At 54.2% G+C, this 13,549-nt stretch overlaps 1 protein-coding gene across 1 annotated transcript in view; it reads right to left on the bottom strand.

The window, feature by feature from the left end:
- Positions 1 to 13,549, bottom strand: part of PPIL2 (peptidylprolyl isomerase like 2) — a 280,729-nt gene that overhangs the window by 67,178 nt on the left and 200,002 nt on the right. Inside the window, exon 12 of the mRNA XM_069215327.1 lies at positions 1,911 to 2,017. Coding sequence (XP_069071428.1) covers positions 1,911 to 2,017 — 107 coding nt within the window. The remainder of the gene's footprint in view (positions 1 to 1,910; positions 2,018 to 13,549) is intronic.

Genomic DNA, 13,549 nt, shown 5'->3' with positions numbered 1-13,549 from the left:
TTCTCGTTCTGGTCACTCCAAGTGGCCATGCAGGGCCCTTTACTTGCCATCAGCTGAACAACAGCGAGTGAGTACCTCCTTAGAGTAAAGGTCCTGTTCTGAGCCAGGTGACTATCCGAAGGACGGGAGGACTGAAGGCCCCGTCCGGCTCAGAGTTTGGAAAGTGGAAACAATACTAATTTTCAGCTGTAAAACAGCAAAGTTCGCCCTTGAACTGCGCTCCATATTTAAGAAGGTTCGGACCAGTTCAAAATATTTGGCATTATGTGGCAGGATCTAAGGGGGTGTACAGTTTGCTTTTTTTACCTGGAACCAGACCAGTGTCCTTGGAATGATGTAGCAGGGGGGTTAGAGGGTAAACTATTATTTTGCCCATTTTACCTACAGCCAGCCTCAGAGGAACCCTCCAGTGTCCTTGGCATTATGCGGCAGAGTTTACGGTGGAATATACTGTTTATCCTTTTACCTATATCCAGCCCCAGCGGAGGGCTCCGGTGTCCTTGACATTATGTGGCACCATGTAAGGGGGCGTACCATTTGCCTTTTCACCTAGAGCCAGCCCAGCGGATGGCACCAGTGTACTTGGCATTATGTGGTAGAATGTAAGAGGGAATAATGTTTGCCTTTTTACCTACAGCCACTCCAGGCAGAGGGCACAAGTGTCCTTGTCATTATGTGGCACAGTGTAAGGGGGAGTACTATTTGCTTTTTCACCTACAGCCAGCCCAGCGGAGGGCACCAGTGTCCTTGGCATTATGTGGCACCATGTAAGGGGGCGTACCATTTGCCTTTTCACCTAGAGCCAGCCCAGCGGATGGCACCAGTGTACTTGGCATTATGTGGTAGAATGTAAGAGGGAATAATGTTTGCCTTTTTACCTACAGCCACTCCAGGCAGAGGGCACAAGTGTCCTTGTCATTATGTGGCACAGTGTAAGGGGGAGTACTATTTGCTTTTTCACCTACAGCCAGCCCAGCGGAGGGCACCAGTGTCCTTGGCATTATGTGGTAGAGTGTAAGGGGGCATAATGTTTGCCTTTTTACCTAAAGCCAACCCGGGCCGAGGGTTCCAGTGCCCTTTCCATTATATGGCAAAGTGCAGGGCGGATTACTGTTTCTCTTTTTACCTACAGCCAGCCCCGGCGGAGGGCTCCAGTGTCCTTGTCATTATGTGGTAAAGTATAAGGAGGCATAATGTTTGCCCATTTTACCTACAGCCAGCCTCAGAGGAATCCTGTAGTGTCCGTGGCATTATGCGGCAGAGTTTAAGGTGGGATATACTGTTTCTCTTTTTACCTACAGCCAGCCCCTGCGGAGGGCTCCAGTGTCCTTGTCATTATGTGGCAGAGTTTAAGGGGGCGTACTATTTGCCTTTTCACCTACAGCCAGCCCGGCAGAGGGCACCAGTGTCCTTGGCATTATGTGGTAAAGTGTAAGGGGGCATAATGTTTGCATTTTTACCTACAGCCACTCCCAGCGGAGGGCACCAGTGTCCTTGGCAAAATGTGGCAGACTGTAAGAGGGTGTACGGTTTGCCCGTTTACCTTCAGCCAGCCTCGACGGAGGGCACCAGTGGCCTTGGCATTATGTGGCAGAGTGTAAGGGGGTGTACGGTTTGCCCTTTTACATACATCCAGCCATGGTGGAGGGCACCAGGGGTCCTTGCATTATGTGGCAGAGTGTAGGGAGCTGTACGGTTTGCCCTTTTACCTACATCCAGCCTTGGTGGAGGGCACCAGTGGCCCTGGCATTATGTGGCAGAGTGTAAGGAGCTGTACGGTTTGCCCTTTTACCTACATCCAGCCATCTCACATAAGCCCCTTCAGCAGGTATCTGACCCACTGTACATTTCCCATGAAACAAAGCGCCTCCCTGCGGGCTTCCCCCCTCCCGGCACAGTGCAGTCCGTACCTTGTCACAGTGCAGCTCCAAGTTCACATCCCCCTTGGTGGTGTGCAGGCGCACGTACCCCTTCTTCTTGACGTACTGGTACCGTACCACGTCCTCTTCAATTGCAGCTGTGGAGGGGAGGAGAAGCAGGGTGAGTGCACTGTTCACAAGGTATAGCGCCTCGAGGGAGCAGATGAGATCTAGTGATCGCACTCGTGCACAGGCTGGTCTTCTAGGCCCCAAACAAGACCCATTCAGGGGGTTCACGGTCGTGCACCCACAGAAGAGTCCTGTCACTCAAGTCCTGGCGTTGCTCCCAGCCCCCCCCCCAAATCCCCATTTACTCAATGAAGAAGTCGATGACATGAGGCGCTGATATGAGGGTTATCTCAGACCCACCAGCTGACTACAAACACCCACGAACCCAACACCCCAAGCAACACCCACCTCCTCCACACTTGGACCCCCGTCAACATAGAGGACACCGCCAACACCATGGCCTCAATCCACTCCAGATCACTATTGGATACCTGCCAACAGCATATCTTCAATAAAGCAAACATCATCATCGCTCCCAACCTCGGCAACACCATCAACAGCTCCTTCGAGTCCGCCACCTTCCCGGAAAAAATGGAAGCAGGCAGAAGTCAACGCCCTGCTGAAGAAGCCAAAGGCAGACCCAGTCGAACTCAAGAACTGCCGGCCGATCTCCCTCCTCACCTTCCCAGCCAAGGTCATCGAATAAATCGTGAACAGCCAACTATCCCAGTTCCTGGAAGACAGCAAGGTACTCGACACCTCCCAATCCGGATTCCGCAAAAACCACAGCACCGAGACCGCACTCATTGCTGCCACAGACGACATTAGGACCATGCTCGACGAAGGAGAAACAGCAGCACTCATCCTCCTGGACCTCTCCTCAGCCTTCGACACGGTATGTCATCACACACTCCGCACACGCCTCCACAACGCTGGAATCCGCGACAAGGCACTCGACTGGATCTCGTCTTTTCTCGCAGGCAGAACCCAGAGAGTCCACATTCCACCGTTCCGGTCAGAAGCCTCCAGAATCATCTGTGGCGTCACCCAAGGATCATCGCTCAGCCCCACGCTCTTCAACGATTACATGGCCCCATTCGCCAACATCGCACGAACCCACCACATCAACATAGTCTCCTACGCAGATGACACTCAACTCATCCTCTCCCTCACGAAAGACCCTACAACGGCAAAGAACAACCTCCACAACGGACTTCACGCCATCGCCAGCTGGATGGAATCAAGCCACCTCAAGTTAAACACAGACAAGACAAAAATCCTCATCTTTGGCACCAACCCCTCAGCATGGAACGACTCCTGGTGGCCCACCTCCCTAGGATCCGCACCCACCACCCACGCACGCAACCTGGGATTCATCTTGGACTCCACACTCGGCATGACTCAGCAGGTCAACCCCATCTCCTCTTCCTGCTACAACACTCTCCACATGTTCTGCATAATCTTCAATTGGATTCCTGTAGAAACCAGGAAAACTGTCACCCACGCCCTGGTCAGCAGCTGATTGGACTACGGAAATGCCCTATATGCAGGAACAACAACCAAACTCCAAACAAAGCTGCAAAGAATCCAGAACGCATCCGCCCGCCTCATTCTTGACGTCTCAAGCCGCAACCACATCTCCCCCCACCTCAGAGACCTACACTGGCTACCAGTATCAAAGAGGATCACCTTCAAACTCCTCATCCACGCACACAAGGCCCTCCACAACACAGGCCCAGCCTACCTCAACGCTGACTCACCTTCCACACCCCCACCCGAAATCTCCGCTCCGCCAGCCTCTCCCTCGCCTCCGTCCCCCGCATCCGCTGTACCACCGCCAGAGGAAGATCCTTATCTCACCTAGCCGCCAAGACCTGGAACTCCCTACCACTCCACCTTTGCCAGACCCAAAACCTCTTGACATTCAGGAAATGCCTCAAGACATGGCTTTACGACCAGTAGCTTCCCCCCCCAGCGCCTTGCGACTCTAACAGGTGAGTAGTGCGCTTTACAAATCCTTTGATTGATTGATTGATTTAGCAGTAGCTAATACCGCTTACTTCAAACTCGCTCTCCAGAAGCTTTTTCAAACAGTCAAAGCATCTCTGCAGAAAAGGGTGAACATTGGACTTTAAGCTGTGTCTTTTAGGGGTCTCTTTGAACGTAGGGGTGCGGACAAACTAGGAGGGTGAGCGAAGAGTGTCCCCAAAGACGTGACCCGCGGTGGAGAGCGACCCAATCTTTGCACCAGAGGCAGAGGCCACGGGGGGTTCTGGAGATGTTCTATGAATGCAGAGTATGGGGCAGGCTCTGCCCTGCAGAGACCCCCATGAACTGGAACTCTGATGACTCCCCCACAGACCAGGCTACCTTGTACTCTGGACGAGAGGCGCGGCCTGGGGTATCCTAAGGAGGGCGGGTTAGGGGCACCCCGATGGGTGTTATTTTATTTTTATTTATTTTACACGAGAGGCATCAACTTTCCCTACAAAACATTACACTTTGGAAAGTGCTGGGGCCACCATGACGCCCGCACCAAGAGGCAGCTGGGGATGTCTCAGAGAGGAGAAGAGATGTCTCAGAGAGGGGAGGGGACGTCTCCGAGGGGGGAGGGGATGTCTAACCAAGAAGAGGGGATGTCTCAGAGACAGAAGGGGGTGTCTCAGAGAGGGGAGGGGGATGTCTCAGAGAGGGGAGGGGGATGTCTCAGAGAGGGGAGGGGGATGTCTCAGAGAGGGGAGGGGGCATCTCGGGGGGATGGGATGTCACAGAGAGGAGAGGGGATGTCTCAGAGAGGTGAGGATATGTCTCAGAGAGAGGAGGGAATGTCTCAGAGAGGGGAGGAGATATCTCAGAGAGAGGAAGAGCTGTCTCAGAGACAGAAGGGGATGTCTCAGAGAGAGGAAGAGATGTCTCAGAGACAGAAGGGGATGTCTCAGAGAGGGGAGGGGGCATCTAAGAGGGGGAGGGGATGTCTCAGAGAGGGGAGGATATGTCTCAGAGAGAGGGAAGTATATGTCTCAGAGAGAATGTCTCACAGAGGGGAGGGCATATGTCAGACAGGGGAGGGGATGTCTCATCCCAGAGGGGGGAAGTTATGTCTCAGAGAGAGGAGGGGATGTCTCAGAGAGGGGGGATCTCTCAGACAGAGGAGGGGATGTCTCAGAGAGAAGAGGGTTATCTCAGAGAGGGGGGATGTCTCAGAGAAAGAGAAGGGAGGGTGTCTCAGAGAGAGAAGTGGGGTGTCAGAGAGGGAAAGGGAAGTCTCAGAGAGGGGGCGGGGATGTGAGAGAGGATGGGATATCTTGGGGAGGGGATGTCTCAGAGAGAGGAGGGGATGTCTCAGAGAGGGGGGGGGCATCTCAGAGGGGGAGGGGATGTCTCAGAGGGGGGAGGATATGTCTCAGAGAGAGGGAAGTATATGTCTCAGAGAGAATGTCTCACAGAGGGGAGGGCATATGTCAGACAGGGGAGGGGATGTCTCATCCCAGAGGGGGGAAGTTATGTCTCAGAGAGAGGAGGGGATGTCTCAGAGAGGGGGGATCTCTCAGACAGAGGAGGGGATGTCTCAGAGAGAAGAGGGTTATCTCAGAGAGGGGGGATGCCTCAGAGAGAGAGAAGGGAGGGTGTCTCAGAGAGAGAGATGGGGTGTCAGAGAGGGAAAGGGAAGTCTCAGAGAGGGGGCGGGGATGTGAGAGAGGAGGGGATATCTCGGGGAGGGGATGTCTCAGAGAGAGGAGGGGATGTCTCAGAGAGGGGAGGAGATATCTCAGAGAGAGGAAGAGGTGTCTCAGAGACAGAAGGGGATGTCTCAGAGAGAGGAAGAGATGTCTCAGAGACAGAAGGGGATGTCTCAGAGAGGGGAGGGGGCATGTAAGAGGGGGAGGGGATGTCTCAGAGAGGGGAGGATATGTCTCAGAGAGAGGGAAGTATATGTCTCAGAGAGAATGTCTCACAGAGGGGAGGGGATGTCTCATCCCAGAGGGGGGAAGTTATGTCTCAGAGAGAGGAGGGGATGTCTCAGAGAGGGGGGATCTCTCAGACAGAGGAGGGGATGTCTCAGAGAGAAGAGGGTTATCTCAGAGAGGGGGGATGTCTCAGAGAGAGAGAAGGGAGGGTGTCTCAGAGAGGGAAAGGGAAGTCTCAGAGAGGGGGCGGGGATGTGAGAGAGGAGGGGATATCTTGGGGAGGGGATGTCTCAGAGAGAGGAGGGGATGTCTGAGAGAGGGGGGCATCTCAGAGGGGGAGGGGATGTCTCAGAGAGGGGAGGATATGTCTCAGAGAGAGGGAAGTATATGTCTCAGAGAGAATGTCTCACAGAGGGGAGGGCATATGTCAGACAGGGGAGGGGATGTCTCATCCCAGAGGGGGGAAGTTATGTCTCAGAGAGAGGAGGGGATGTTTCAGAGAGGGGGGATCTCTCAGACAGAGGAGGGGATGTCTCAGAGAGAAGAGGGTTATCTCAGAGAGGGGGGATGTCTCAGAGAGAGAGAAGGGAGGGTGTCTCAGAGAGAGAAGTGGGGTGTCAGAGAGGGAAAGGGAAGTCTCAGAGAGGGGGCGGGGATGTGAGAGAGGAGGGGATATCTTGGGGAGGGGATGTCTCAGAGAGAGGAGGGGATGTCTCAGAGAGGGGAGGGGATGTCTCAGAGAGGGGAGGATATGTCTCAGAGAGAGGGAAGTATATGTCTCAGAGAGAATGTCTCACAGAGGGGAGGGCATATGTCAGACAGGGGAGGGGATGTCTCATCCCAGAGGGGGGAAGTTATGTCTCAGAGAGAGGAGGGGATGTTTCAGAGAGGGGGGATCTCTCAGACAGAGGAGGGGATGTCTCAGAGAGAAGAGGGTTATCTCAGAGAGGGGGGATGTCTCAGAGAGAGAGAAGGGAGGGTGTCTCAGAGAGAGAAGTGGGGTGTCAGAGAGGGAAAGGGAAGTCTCAGAGAGGGGGCGGGATGTGAGAGAGGAGGGGATATCTTGGGGAGGGGATGTCTCAGAGAGAGGAGGGGATGTCTCAGAGAGGGGAGGATATGTCTCAGAGAGAGGGAAGTATATGTCTCAGAGAGAATGTCTCACAGAGGGGAGGGCATATGTCAGACAGGGGAGGGGATGTCTCATCCCAGAAGGGGGAAGTTATGTCTCAGAGAGAGGAGGGGATGTCTCAGAGAGGGGGGATCTCTCAGACAGAGGAGGGGATGTCTCAGAGAGAAGAGGGTTATCTCAGAGAGGGGGGATGTCTCAGAGAGAGAGAAGGGAGGGTGTCTCAGAGAGAGAAGTGGGGTGTCAGAGAGGGAAAGGGAAGTCTCAGAGAGGGGGCGGGGATGTGAGAGAGGAGGGGATATCTCGGGGAGGGGATGTCTCAGAGAGAGGAGGGGATGTCTCAGAGAGGGGAGGGGGCATCTCAGAGGGGGAGGGGATGTCTCAGAGAGGGGAGGATATGTCTCAGAGAGAGGGAAGTATATGTCTCAGAGAGAATGTCTCACAGAGGGGAGGGCATATGTCAGACAGGGGAGGGGATGTCTCATCCCAGAGGGGGGAAGTTATGTCTCAGAGAGAGGAGGGGATGTCTCAGAGAGGGGGGATCTCTCAGACAGAGGAGGGGATGTCTCAGAGAGAAGAGGGTTATCTCAGAGAGGGGGGATGTCTCAGAGAGAAAGAAGGGAGGGTGTCTCAGAGAGAGAAGTGGGGTGTCAGAGAGGGAAAGGGAAGTCTCAGAGAGGGGGCGGGGATGTGAGAGAGGAGGGGATATCTCGGGGAGGGGATGTCTCAGAGAGAGGAGGGGGTGTGTCAGAGAGGGAAAGGGATGTCTCAGAGAGGGAAAGGGAAATCTCACGGGAGGGGGGTGTCTCAGAGGGGAGGGGATGTCTTAGAGAGGGGGGGGGATGTCTCAGAGAGAGGAGGGGATGTGTCAGAGAGAGGAGGGGATATCTCGGGGAGGGGATGTCTCAGAGAGAGAAGGGGGTGTGTCAGAGAGGGAAAGGGATGTCTCAGAGAGGGAAAGGGAAAGTCTCACGGGGGGTGGGGATGTCTAAGAGAGGGGGGGTGTCTCAGAGGGGAGGGGATATCTCAGAGACGGGAAGGGATGTCTCAGAGAGGGGAGGGGATGTCTCAGAGAGAGGAGGGGATGTCTCAGAGAGGGGAGGAAATTATTCGGGGAGGGGATGTCTCAGAGAAAAGAGGGGATGTCTCAGAGAAAAGAGGGGATGTCTCGAAGGTGCCGTCTAGATTTCCAGAAAACAAATCCAGGGCACCCTTCTCTCTTTTCCACCTTGTGTGACCTTCCGCCGGTGGGTGGGGGCCTGGGGTCGCCGTCAGTGACAGCTCAGAAGCAGATCACAGGGCACCCCGCCTGGCATCGGGACCCCGAGGTCTCTATCCCCCACCCCTCATCCTGCCACCTGTGCCATCACGGGAGGCCAGTGCTCATGGGGTGGGACTGGACAGACAGGCCTGCGGTGACCAACCAGGTCAGACTTATGTTAGAAACACTCATCACTTGTATTATTTCTACAGTGGTCAAATCTTAATTAATGTCCCTGCGGCTTCCAGCTATCCCTCGAGTACAGCAGGATGTCTCTAATTTTTTTCAGTCCATTATTTGCAGTATCTGCAGTCACTCTTGAAGGTAATGGAGAGACACAGAATTTAGAAAATCAAATATCCCGCCCCTGCAACACAATCGCTTTCTTTCCAAAACCTCTGTCTCCGACAGCAGACGTTACCTCTAGCTGTGTAATTGCATTACTGGCCCCGGAAGCCGCAGACCGAGACATCGAGTCTGCTGTGGAGGCAGGTGTCTGAACCGCGGTCACTCCGTGGGGAGCTTAGAAATGAGACCCCATTAGCAGAGGGACCTTTACGGATATCAAGGGGTGCCCCACCCTCCCAGAAACCCATGCAAACATCATACTAATTTGGGGTAATGTTAGAAACGGAGTTTCTGGTTGGCTAGGGTATGCACCTAACCCAGGCAGGGACCACCACTGTAGTCAGGGCAAGGGAGCTACACGCCCAAGATAACCCCCGCTCACCCCCTGGGTAGCTTGGCACGAGCAGTCGGGTTTATCCCAGAGGCAACGTGCAAAGCGTTTGCACAACAGACGAAACACTAGTGACACAATAAATACACCACAAAGGAAACACTACAGCAAGTTATATAAAAATAAACTCTATTGTACAAAACTTTAGACCAAACACTCCATGTATCTGTGATACCCTGCTACACAAGCAGCTGTCAGAACATCACACAGGTGACCAGTACTCTGCAAAAGCAAACAGTAGAGAGGTCTCATTACCACCAACAATGCACCCGTCGTAATAAGCACGTTATCATGAGTGCCAAGACATCATCATGAATGCACATAGAGGAGAAACATTCCCAAATGGCAGTTCATTATTAGCCCCAAAATAAATGCTTGTCTCATGAATATATTTCCTTAGGACATGTGTAGTAACACCCCTGTCCCTCTGATCATCAGATTTCGGGTAGACTGTGCAGCACACGCGTCCCTCCCACATGGCCGCAGTATGACACACCAAAACAGCCTCAGGTCATGATGTGAACAAGGAAATGCAGTGTTTATAGTGGGAGGACGAGAACCTTTGGGAAGAGTGCAGCATTGGTGAAAGTCACCCCACACCCCTCACTCACGGACGCTATAGCACGTCTGTGCCCCTCTCCCAGGGGACTCGGCCACCCCACTCCAGGAGCTCTGGGGCTCCTAGTACAGAGAATACTGGATCTACACAGGAGGCAGAAACAATCTCCAGCACCCTCAGGAGGACAGGGCCTCCGTCGAGGTTTTTGTACCATCCTGCGAGGGGTATATATGGAACTCCAGACCGGTCCCACCCAATGGATGCCTACTTGTGCCCCATGGGCAGCATCGAGCTCCGCCAGAGGCTGCTGACGGGTTCCTCTTCACTCCTCGAGAGAGTGGGGGTGTCCGCGGCCCCCACGCAGGTCGGGCACGCTCCACCTGTGCAGAAGCAAGCCCACACAACGCACTCTTCCCGCAGAGGGTGAGATGGAATAAAGCACTCTTCACACGCTTGGTATAAAGGAGGCAGCTCACGCGCGGATGCCCCAGGGCGCTTTCCACACACTTCTCATGAACAAGGGGCACTCCACTCGTGTCCAATTAAAGCAACACCCAGCCACAGAAATGAAGGTGAGCAGGAGGGCACCCCACCCAGCCCCTGGAGACAGCAATGGGGGAACAGGACTGCAGGGCCCAAGCAAGCAGGCCAGCACGAGGGGTCAAAGGCAGCGGCAGTCCCTATCAGTGACCTAGCAGGTCACAGGTCAGCACAACAGCAGAGCAGTCCCAAGGCGGTTCCAGGCAAATCCTTCTAGCAGCATCTGGTGTCCAATTCATTATTCCATTAGTGTCCCCTAATGTGGGGGGACAGCTCACTGTACTTATACTCATTGTTTGCTCACCTTCCACGAAGGAGAGAAGAGGGGGTTCTAAACAGTGCTAACCAGTTCCAGGAATGACCCCTTTTCCTCCAGCACTGGCTCCAGACATCAGTAGGGGGTTAAACGAGACCTTTGTGTGAGGGCAGGACCCAGCCTATACAAATGTAAGTGCACCCAGCCTCTCCCAGCCCAGGAAGACCATTCAGTATGCAGATGTTACACCCCAACCCTCCCAGTGCACTAGCTGTCTAAGAAGTATGCAAAGCCCAGCTGTCACTCTGCCCCAGACGTGTATTGAAGACAAGCTGCAAAACACCAGACTCATAAGCGCAGAGAAATGTTCTAAAAGTGGCATCTCTATAATGGTAATAAAAAAAACAACTACACCAGTAAGCAGCATTTCTCACTACCATTCCAAACATACTAATCATGCCCATGGTATCCCTCATAGATGAGAGGATACCACTTAAACATATGTCAGGACATTTCCAATGCACTCCTACGAGAGGAGCAGCGCTCACAGTAGTGAGAAACGAAATAGGCTGTTTGTCACTTTTACCACAAAAAGACGCATGTCCTACCTTTTACCTACACTGCACCCTGCCCATGGGGCTAGCTAGGGCCCACCTAGGGTGACCTAGGTGTAGTAAAAAGGGAGTTTAGGTCTTGGAAAGTAGTTTGACTTGCCAAGTCAGTGCGGCAGTAAACTGCGCATGCAGGCCCTGCGGTGGCAGGGACCTCCACCACTCCCAGGAGGGCGCAGGGAGGGAGCGGTGCTGCCAGGCTGGGATGGGGAAGGGGCTGACGGTCTCTTCTGGTTCACAGCACTCAATGATGCTGTGTCAGGGACCCCCACCACTTCCAGGAGAGCGCTGGGAAAGGGCGGTCCAGCCAGTGCTCCAGCAGGTTAAAGGTGACAGGGAGGTGGGGGGGGGGGGAGGGGGGGGGAGTCAGAGGGAGGTGGCGGTGGTCAAAGGGCAGCAGGGGGGTCACAGAGCGGCAGGCGGGAGGGGTCACAGGGCGGCAGGCGGGAGGGGTCACAGGGTGGCAGGCGGGGGGCTCACAGGGCGGCGGGGTAACAGGGTGGCGGGGTCACAGGGCGGCGGGGTCACAGGGCGGTGGGGTCACAGGGCAACAGGTAGAAGGATCACAGGGAGGTGGGTGGTCACAGGGACACAGGGGGTCCACAGACCCCACCTTCACTGGTACTGTCCTGGGGCTCCATAACATCAGAAGATACCGGCTGGTCTGCTGCTGAACTGCCTGCTGTGCCTGGCACTGTGACAGCACAACAACTCAGAGGTCACACCACCGGACACTGTGACAGTACACATCTTAGAGGACCCCCCGCCAGGCGTGGTACCCTGTATCTGTCAGTTAATGTGGGAGCCGTGGCCTTCTGGTCTGGCAGAGCGTCTCTCCTGATTCTTCACACTTTGTGGGTGACCTAGAGCCTTGAAACCCTCGGGGAAGAGAGGGACCAAGCATTCTGGAGAGGAGCTTCGCAACAGCGAGGGACCTTTCACTCCTTAGGCTTGGGGTCGTGGCACAAGCATAGTAACTAAGCAACAGATAACATTAAGGCAGGGGTCTTCAAACTGGGGGGGGGCTCAAGTTATCAAAGGGGAGACAGGCTCTGGACAAAAGAAGCATTATGATTTCAAAAGGTCTTTGTTTTAAGCAGAAGAAAATGTAGCAGTAAACCGCTCGGTAATGGCCATCACTTACATGGTTTGTCATTTACACCCACGCTGGGAGTATGCTTCAAAAGGGAAGGGACTCCAAATACTCTTCAAAACCCCCACTTCTAATAATCACACTGTGGATACTTTTACACGTTAGTAATGCCTGCCTGACCAGAATAGCTGTTTGGCATCATGTTTTTGATTGCATTTTTAAAACGGGAACATAACTTAACTGAAATATTTAAATAAGTCTAGACATAAACATTGTCAATAATCATGAAAAATTCTGGAGGGAAGGCCTGATGTGTTTTTTCCCACTGGGGGGAGGAGGGAGGGGACATTAGAAAGTTTGAAGGCCACTGCAGTAAGGGCAGGGTACCCAGTCGTGGTAGTGGGTGATGCGAGGGGATATATGTAGCTGTGACAGCAGATGATGCGGAGTACCAGGGATGTAACCTTGGCAGTGAATGATGGAGAAGGCCAGGGATGTACCCGTAACAGTGGATGATGGAGGACCAGGGATGTACCCGTGGCAGGGGAAGATGGAGAAGACCAGGGATGTACCCATGGTAGTGACTGATGGAGAGGACCAGGGGTGTGCCCGTGGCATTAGATGATGGAGGGGACCAGGGATGTACTTGTGGCAGTGGAAGATGGAGAGGACCAGGGATGTATCAGTGGAGGATAGCACAGACCTGGGATGTTCCTGTGGCAGTGGATAATGGGGAGGATCATAGATGTACCTATGGCACTGGATGATGTAGAGGACCAGGGATGTACTTGCGGCAGTGGATGATGGAGAGGACCAGGGATGTACTTGCGGCAGTGGATGATGGGAGAGGACCAGGGATACTCCTGTGGCAGAGGATGACAGAGGACCAGTGATGTATCTGTGGCAGTGGATGATGGCGAGGACCAGGGATGTATCCGTGGATGATGGGAGAGTACCAGGGATACTCCTGTGGCAGTGGATGATGGAGAGGACCAGGGATGTTCCCGTGGCAGTGACTGGTGGAGAGGACCAGGGATGTTCCCGTGGCAGTGACTGGTGGAGAGGACCAGGGATACTCCCGTGGCAGCGGATGATGGAGAGGACCAGGGATGTACCCCTGGCAGCGGATGACGATGGAGAGGACCAGGGATGTACCCCTGGCAGCGGATGATGGAGAGGACAAGGGATGTACCTGTGGCAGTGGATGATGGCGAGGGCCAGGGATATATCCGTGGCAGAGGATGATGGAGGACCAGGGATGTACCACTGGCAGTGGATGATGGAGAGGACCAGGGATGCTCCCGGGGCAGTGGATGATGGAGGACCAGGGATGCTCCCGGGGCAGTGGATGATGGAGAGGACCAGGGATGCTCCCGGGGCAGTGGATGATGGAGAGGACCAGGGATGCTCCCGGGGCAGTGGATGATGGAGGACCAGGGATGCTCCTGTGGCAGTGGATGATGGAGGACCAGGGATGCTCCTGTGGCAGTGGATGATGGAGAGGACCAGGGATGTACTCGTGGCAGTG

Source organism: Pleurodeles waltl, chromosome 11, assembly GCF_031143425.1.
Source record: "Pleurodeles waltl isolate 20211129_DDA chromosome 11, aPleWal1.hap1.20221129, whole genome shotgun sequence".
Lineage (NCBI taxonomy): Eukaryota > Metazoa > Chordata > Amphibia > Caudata > Salamandridae > Pleurodeles > Pleurodeles waltl.
Note: the sequence above shows the minus strand (reverse complement) of the source record. Positions and strands in the feature narration are given on the sequence as shown.